General features: G+C 31.1%; 1 protein-coding gene across 1 annotated transcript; it reads left to right on the top strand.

Moving 5' to 3' along the window:
• The first annotated feature begins 2099 nt into the window (after positions 1 to 2099).
• Positions 2100 to 5956, top strand: LOC112592550 (post-GPI attachment to proteins factor 2-like). Its single transcript, XM_025336639.1, has 5 exons — positions 2100 to 2441; positions 2539 to 2803; positions 4678 to 4936; positions 5024 to 5236; positions 5310 to 5956. Exons 2-5 carry the CDS (start codon positions 2609 to 2611, stop codon positions 5441 to 5443), a joined length of 801 nt encoding a protein of 266 aa, XP_025192424.1. The 5' UTR covers positions 2100 to 2441; positions 2539 to 2608; the 3' UTR covers positions 5444 to 5956.
• Positions 5957 to 9670: the final 3714 nt, after the last annotated feature.

Here is a 9670-nt window from a genome sequence, read left to right as displayed (position 1 = left end):
TAGGTTTTTTAGGTCATTAAAATCCTAGCCCTAATCATAACTATTTCAATGCAGAATGCTTATACTAATATAATTTTATAAATCTCTATAAATAATTCAAAATGAATATATTAAAAAGTCCAACAGAATTTTCAGAAACAATCAAAATGCTTCAAATAGTTAATATTATTCCATTATTAATATTACCTACCCATAGTGAAAGGCTTTTTTCTTTACTCGAAAGAGTAAAGATTAGCTACTGATTTAGTGATTTAATGATTATATAGCAGTAGAAAAAAGAAGGCGCTAACAAAATTGACTTAGACGAAGCAGTTTATAGATATTAAAAATGAATGTATTAATTTTACCTGCACTGGGTAAATGTAAGTACCTAATAAATATTTTTATATCTATATCGAAAGACAAAAATAGTCGTTATTTAATAATATGAGTTCATTAAAATATTGTATAATATACAATTCTTCAACAGTTCCGCTCCATACAATATACATGCGTCTTAAACAAAAAATATATGAATTTACTATTATGAAGAAAAAATGGCCAGATGATGTAAAAAAACGCGCCTGCTTAAATTTGGACACTTCTATTAAAAAACTCAAATAGCGCCACTACATTTATTTTAAACCATTTACGACGTGACATACCGGTAGCGATTTAAATTTCGCGATCATAACAGTATCAAATTTCAATACTGTTAACCTTATGACTTATAGTCTATAGACGAGTAGTTTATAATCATCATTGTTATTATGATTTTACTATTATTCGTCCGTTGGTTTACGTTTTTAAGTTAACTAACCGTATTAACAATTTATTAACGTCGTTTGAAAGAAGAACTATAAAAGCAATAATGTCAATGCGATGATAATTAGCGATTTAGATACTATCTGAATCGATGATTGCAAAAACGACATGAGTCAATTTTTTTAAACTTATGGATAATTGATAAAAAGTGTATAATTTAAATAATTTTGAAAACAATTCTTATTTATAAATGAATAGGTACTTGTAGAAATATATTATGCACTGATTACACATAATTTGTGTGTATAAATAATATGATAGTTTTTTATTATTGACTTTCAAAGTTTTCTGACTCATGACATTTCACCAAAAATGTAACTCGTGTCGTTTTTGCAATCATTGATTTATCTGTAGCTTGCGAATGTAAATTAAAAAAGAGACAATTCAAGTTGGACCAATCAGAGCAAAGCGAGTTCCAAGTATATCCACGTTTGCAAAATGTGTGGAATGGGGTCCGGGCCCTATAAATAACTTATAACATTTTTTTCCTTTGTCGGTTTTCGATATCAATGTGAAACGATTTTGGCTACTAGTTTTCGGACGTTATAACGTACAGACCTGGCTAGATTTGAAAAAAAAAATTAACGGTTTCAACCGAACGCGGAAAAAGTCGACCGACCTCATCCTGTTCTATATATAGAATTTAAACGTTGTCCGTATCGCCGTGAACCCGAAAAAATCTCGTAGAATTCCGGGACAAGCAGTCGCATCGTAAAAAAAAGTTTTTGGATCGCGCTTGTTGCAATAACAAACGAAACAACAACAAAACAAAACCATAAGCTACTACGGTGTGCGCCGCGCTCGAGTTTGACGTGCGACGACGTCGACAATTTATGTTTTTGTATAAATAATAACAACACGACAACATTGACAACGTTTATAATACAATACACCGCGCGCGCAGCTATCGCCTTGCTGCGGTTTCGCTTACAAAATCCAAAACAAAACCAAGCGCACCCGATCGTTATAGAACAGTCAACAGTACCTATACCTACCCCGGTCCCTGGTACCCCGGTCTCTGGTACCCCACGTATACGTGTACCGTAAACACACGCCCCGCGTACGGCGTGAAACGCGACAATTATTAATGCGCGCGGCGGAGGATAAAAATAAAATAATACGGCGGCCACCGACCTGTGTCTAAAAACGTGTACGACGGCGAAACGCTCGCTCGTCGACGGCGTGCGCGCGCGCTCTAACTTTTTGCACCGTTTCCGTCTCTCCTCCTCCTCCCCCCTCGCACGCTTGGCGTGCTCGCCAATGATTCGCGCCGACACCGTCTCTCTCACTTTCTGTCTCACGTCGCCGCACGCGCGCGCACACGTCGCCGACCGCCTTGATAAAATAATATTACACATAAATCGATGGTACGCGATAAAACGCGCAAAAGTCTTCCGTTTTTGACCCGATCGCCGCTCGGCACCACAGTCATCGTCGTTACGCGGTGAGCAGCTCTGCAGTGGCCGTTAGACGGGCACGTCACAACGTTGACGTTTTATAGTGTAGCGACGATCGTGCCAGTCCCGGTTACAGACATGGCTGTGGCGGCCGCGCGATGACCACGTCGCGACTTGTCGGCAGGTGACACCGGCCGGCCCGCTCGCCGTTTTCAAAACAACCCGGTGGACGTTGCAAAAGTAACGAGTCTTTTTTTTTTTTTTTTTTTTTATCGTCCAATCCCGTCGTAATTATTGTTATCGTTACCGAGTGTTTCGTGTGCGTTTCTGTCGACAGGTGTTGTGCTCTATACCTCCTTGGCCCCACAGTCCTGCGTGTAGGTGGTGTACACACGCGCGCGCGCGACATGACTGCCAAGACCGTCGCCAAGTCCGCCAACGAACAGGCGGACGACCAGCTTGAGCACATGCTGCTGTTCTTCAACCTGAGCATACGTAAACTGGCGTTCGTCGGCGTGTCTTTGCCGCTCATCACTCTGTTGACGTGCCTGGCCACCGCGTACGTCTTCCAGTACGATGACGTGCACGAGACGCACTGTCGAGTGAGTGTATATTATTGTAGACGTTACAGTCGATCGACTGTAACGAGGTAGTGACGGGGTAGTGATCGACCCCGGATTAAAGACTAATTGTCCCGAGACACGCCAGCTACTGATTTTAGTTGGTGGGTTCTTTCGACTCTTCTCGTTTCAATTGTAATTGCTACTATTTGAGAGGATTGGAAGCGGTGATTTTCTGTCTTTGTTTCGTACATGCGCAATACAGGATTATATACGCGTTTTGCTTAAAACGTACAGGTTGATTTAATGAAGCGATAAGGCTTTTGAAAACAGATTTGCATTTGTCGTCAAGTCTACCTGAGATCGACATTTCCACATTTCTGATTTTATGCCCTATAATCCTAAAAAAGTTATACTAAAAAAAGAGTAATAAAAATTTGACATATTTCAATTTTTGGAGAAGTTAAAGTCAAAAAATTAAAAATGCGGGAAAGTTGATCACAGGTAGACTTGACAAATAACTTAAATCTGTTTTCAAAATTCTTATCGCTTAATAATTATATCTATAGGTACGTGTTAAACAAAACACGCCTGTAATCTTATGTTGCGCATGCATTAGACAAAGACAGAAAATCACTGCTTTCAATTCCCTTAATGGTCGTAATTTTATAATTTTCTGTACCTACCATTCAAATAATAAATAAATAATTGTTTAATATTATGTTAAACTCGTATTATAAGCAAATTATATGGTATTATTTAAACAACTATAGTCGCCACAACCACAGCAGTAAAAAAATATTATTTTAACTTTGACGTTATGATGAACCATATTGTTACCTGACACATACAGGTCAAAAACATCTAATAGTTATAGCCGTATAGGTATACGTTATTAGTATAAAATAATTAATAATAATTGAATATGTTCACATATTATAATTATTGAGTATAATTCAAACATTTCAAACAAGTTGGTTAGTAATTTATATAGGTATTAATTGTACTACAATATTCGTACCTTTCATTTTATCTTTATTAACCATACGATAAATAGATAAATTTTATCCTAGTAATTAACAACTGATCATATTGTTATCAAATATTTATTTGTTATGTACCTATTTATCTTCAATAATTTTTATGATATAAACATTTCTGATAAATTTTACATTTTGTGTTAAAACAAATGTAAAAAAAGATTTCCGGGTCGTGGAGGCTTTTATTTTACTTTCTTGTAATGGCAATTTAAAATTTCAACTTATTGTATCATTTAGAACAGTATCAAATAACAATTAAAGATTTCTGAGTATACTTTTGGGTAAAACAGCTTTGATTAAAGTTTATATGTATTATAATATTTAAAAATTTAATATATTCACGGATTTCATTAAATCTTGATAGCTATTTATTAATTATATAAAATATATTTTATAACTGATAAAAACAAAATTAATCATAATGTCGGTAGGGGTGGGTGATAAATTCGACTAACTAATTAATTTATAGAAATTCATCAGTTTTTAATTATAAATATAATAGTTTTTCAATTTAAATCATCTATTAAAGACAGAATTATTTTTCCCAACACTGTACATACCTTCAGGTCTTTCACGATGTAAATATGCAGCTTTATATATCGATTTTGTTTTGTGATGAATCATCACTGATAATAATTTATTAATAGTTTCAAATATGTTTTGAATTTTTATAATATTACATGCTATTGTAAAAAAAAAAATATTTTTTTTTAAATAAGTATTTAATGTATTTGAATGTACATATCTTTTTAAATAAAAAAACTTGCTCTTTTCTACACAAGTGTCACAGATGTCCCTTAGTTGCATACTGTGCTTTTGGGTCTTACTCAAGTGATGTGGTCGATTATATATATATATATATTTTAACCCTGTCAGGTCTACAATGTAATACCTTCAATTAGCGCCATCACCGGTGTGACGCCTCAGACGTATATGTGGCGGATAGCCGTCGCTTTTCATGTTGGACCTCGCATGGTCATCGCCCAGGTGTACTACAACTATTTCATCAGCCAGATATCCAAAGCTGCCGACAAGTCCACCAGTTACATACTTATCAACCTCTGCTACTGGCTCAATCTCATCGAAATAGCTGCAATATGTGGCGTAACTTACATATCCAATAGAGAAAACTATCGTGCGTTTCATAGTTTATCGTATTATTATACATATTTTAATCTACTATATTTTAACAACTATCACCCCGACGTTTTATTTATTTTAGCCGTGCACGAGAAAATCTTCATTTTGTTCATGCTCAGCTCATTGTTGTACATGATTGTTATGATTAAGACATTCAATATGGTGCACAAAAGTATGACGGAACATCAACGTTTGTCGTATACCATTAAGAAAATACTATTCGCTATTTGTATTACATCGACGTTCACATTGATAATTTACTTTATTAAACATCGTTTCTACTGCCATGACTTAGGTAATATTCAACATAATATTAAAATATGCATTAATGTTTGTTTGATAATTTTAATCTTTCGTTTTTGTTTCAGCATTCACTTGGTTCGCACTTAGCGAGTATGTCCTGGCAGTATCAAATATGGCTTTCCACTTTACCATTACACTGGACTTCCCACACGAACAGTTGATAGTTGCTAAAAATTTTCCAACACTCAAAACAGACTGATGTGTTCTATATATTGAATCGAAGACTTGTGACTCAAACATCTTACTTCCATACACCTAATTAATCTACTTTATATATATATATGTAAAGTACATATAAATAAATATATACCTTTGACAGCTCTTAGGCAAATGCTCATGTAATACGTATGTGTTTAGTCTGGAAACTATATTGTTTTATATTCTTGTTGACTTTCAGTTTGAATAAATTTCGATTGCATTTTTAACTTCCTACGTAATTGAAATTTGTCTTTATCTATTGTTAAGTTCAAATATATAATTATTTTATATACACATATAATCATATATTATACAAGTATAATATAGTTTCCAACACAAACACGCACAATATAGCTAATGTTTTTAAATTTGTTTACGACATAATTTATAAATTTTATAGTAAACAAATTTAGGTCACATATCTACCGTTGTCCTTTGGAAATTTTTTTTATTGCAATCAAATGAGCATTTAGTTATTCTTTATGTTAAAGATATATAACTTACAATTTATTATATCTGAGTATAACAAAAAAAAAAAAAAAAATTGACCAATATAAAAGCAGTGTGTGTATAATTGTTTTTTAAGTCTTGAATAAAAAACAAATCATAGTTATAATTTCAGACTATTAGTAAATGGAATTTAAATAAAGTTTATTATGCCTTCAAATAAAGAAGGCTTATTATTATTAAGTCAATTATGGCTGCTTTAATGTTTTTTAATCACTGTTTGTATCATAATATACGTCAAAGTGCGTGATGAATTGATATTACTTGTAAAGGAAAAGACTTCTTTTATATTGCACCTGAATTAGACTTCCTTAAAGCTTAAATATATTTATTTATTTGTATTAAGTCAAATGTCTTTGAAACTATATTTTGTTAATAATTATTTTTTTCGTTACTTGCTGAATCCTAAGAGCGTCATTTAACTGTATGTATGTGTTGCCAGTGTTTCTACTAAAAAAGGGTTATAATTATTAGCTCTATGACACATGTAGAACTAGGTAGTACTTCTAAAATGTTTTAGTAATTATGATGTTTAAAATAATAATGTTATTATAAATAATTATTTGTTTTTTGAGGTATTCAGATGCTTCATTTGCTCGAAATTTTATAACATATTATATAATGAAATTATGATTCTTCCAGTGGTTTATGAAAATTAAGCTTCCCGTATCACTTTATTTATTCATTGCTTCCAAAATTTAACTTACCAAATTCTTTAGTTTTCAACAATGCATTTACATTATAAAACGAAGTATTATTATTATTACAATATGAGTATATTACCTAGTCAAAAATTCAAACAGTTTCTAGTCAATTGATTACTACATGTAAACAGCTATAGTAATAATAGTTTTTAAGAAGAAGTTTGCGTATGTACCCCTATACTAGTTTTGTAAATCACTTTGTTTTCTAGTCTTAATTTATTTAAATGTACCTACAATTTTATTGATGTTTTTGTTTCAAAAAATATTTATTTTTGTTTTGTTGTTTTAAATTTTAATAAATACATTAACATATAACTATTAGGGTAATTATTAAGTCATAAACATGGACAGTTTGTTATAAATTATTGCACTACATTTTAGTGGAAATTAATAAATGTTATAACTTATACATTATTTTAATATGATTTGTGTGAATTATGAAATTAATTATATCTACGAGTTATAATTTCAATAAAACGTGATAAAAAGAAATGTTTTCATTTGTATTTTTTTAACAATTTAAATAATTAATTTGAAACTGTAAAAAAAGTAAATAATGATATAAGTCTTCCACGTGTGATGTTAATAAATATATTAACCAAGGATACTTATAAGATAATTTTTATTTATTTTAGCTAAAACTTTAAGAAAATATTTGAATTTAATTTAATTTAGAAAATATAATAAAAAAATATTATTATATTGAATAGGCATAAAAAACAGTTAAAACATACTAAATATTGAAAAATAATAATAGTTTATACAATATTTTAATAAATATTACAAAAATAAAAGTCTAAATATATAAATATGTAGACTTATAAACAAAAATTCAAATAAAACCTAAAATTTTAGTTGTTGAATAAGTAATAATGATACCTACTGATAATAAATAGTAATGCGCAAGCGGTTCCTACGGTGTTGGTGGTCAAAAAAAGGTTCCTAAATAAATTTAATACAGTTTTATATATTTTATATCGTATCACCTAAATAATAAATTAAAAATTACGATTTACGATTTAAAAAAATAAAAATACTAATGTATTCATTTCATAATTATTATACAGTATTACGTCTGTTATTTCATTATTCCAACTTTTTAGTGACTTCTGCCTCCACATAAAAATTTAGAGTGATTTTTAAATATAATAATGTTTAACGTTATTATTAAATTATAAAATATTTCGAAGGTGAATCAGTGAAACTAAATTATGATCTGAAAGTATGCGCTTCCAAAATTTTTTTTTGATAAATCAGTTTACTTTATATATATAAATAACTAACAAAATAATTTTATGATTAAAAAAAAACATTTATATTTAAAAAAAGTTATTTGTGATAAACTTTTTCGGTAAGTATTTTAATGTTTGAAACCTTTAAGCCAACTAATATTAATCTCTAAAACCGTAAAGAGTACGGCCTTGTCTTTTTAAAACGTAGACAACGTAACTACATGGCACTCATGGCAGTGATGGTTTGAACGAGAAGTGCAAATCTAAAAATATACATACTGTTCCTAAATCCTAAGTACAGTGGATTCCGCTTAATGTGGCCACCGGTTAATATGGGCATCCGCTTATTGTGGGCAAACATGTCTGGTCCCAATACAAATGTATATTAACAATGTCAAATAAAACCGCGTAATATGGACACTCGATTCGGTTTATGTGGGCAATTTTTTTTATCATAGCGTTAGAATATACACATAAGTATTTAAAAACGATTAATTTAATCGGGTTCCGTCGTATCTATGAGATTGTGTTTATCGAAAGTAATAAAAATCATTACCATTCAAATAAACAAATTTTGCCAAAGAGAGGCGAAAAAGTGCATTGATTTCTTGCAGAAGTTCTTCATGCAAGAGGGAAACGAAAATAGTCCGTCTGATAAACTTGAAGCGTGTGCCTATTTTGTCAACCAGATCCATACTAAACAGCTTAGACAACGAAAAATTACGTTTTGTATACCTTCTACATCCAAAGATTAATTTTATTTAATATATTATATGTATTTAGTTTTATTTATATATCTAGTAATTATTTAAAATTTTTTTCAATTATATGATAACACAAATATATTTTTTTATTATAATTTTTTTTTTTTTTTACTAATTTCGGTTTTTATGGGCAACCGCTTAATGTGGGCAAACAGGGCTGGTCCCAACGTGCCCACATTAAGCGGAATTCACTGTATTTGTAATAAGAATTAATAAGAACATTTATAATTTATAAACTTGTACGTAGATTCGAATAAAAGTATCAAAACAAATACAAAAATAAAAAACACACATCATTGTAAAATCAATACATTCATCACTCCGTTCAGAATCTAAAACGAATTATTGTTTAATTATGTTTTAAATGAATAAAAAACATAATTTATTTGATGGAATTTCACGAGTTTAAATTAAAAATGTATACATTTTATAATATACTATTTCAGATCTGATACTTGTAGGTACACGGCGTTATACCCATCTCACGCTTCTCTGTCATTGGCTAGTTCTTCTTTATATTGTATTATTACCAAACGTCTTATTCGTTTCTTTTGAGATGTAACCGTTTTCCTATGTGCGTTCGTCGCTGCGTCTAGAACATTTGAGCGGCGTCTGGGGACAGCACTGGTCTCGGACAATGTAGTGTATCGCGTCGACGCCAGCGACATGTTGCGTCTAGACGCCGCGGCTGAACACTGCAGAGAAAATGTACGTTTAATTTAATTACATCATCGGAGACGGTTAGTCACACCATGTATGGTATAAAATCTAGGAATCAAACGTCGTATTTTATGGTATACCTATTTATATTTAAAACAAGTATGAATATGAAATACCTATATGATAGTAATTTTATGTACAAACAGTTAAAGATAATCACCATAACCAGGGCCGGCGTCACATTATGCGAGGCCGGGGCAAAATTGGTAATTATAAACATGACTGAACTGTAGAAGGATATAGCGTAAAAGTAACCTTTGTAAAATTATGTAATGTGTAAATGTATTATTAGGATAATAAG

This window comes from Melanaphis sacchari, unplaced genomic scaffold, assembly GCF_002803265.2.
Source record: "Melanaphis sacchari strain LSU unplaced genomic scaffold, SCAv2.0 Contig178_pilon_pilon, whole genome shotgun sequence".
Taxonomy (NCBI): Eukaryota; Metazoa; Arthropoda; class Insecta; order Hemiptera; family Aphididae; genus Melanaphis; species Melanaphis sacchari.
The sequence above is the reverse complement of the archived record's forward strand: the minus strand, read 5'-3'. Positions and strand labels throughout refer to the sequence as shown.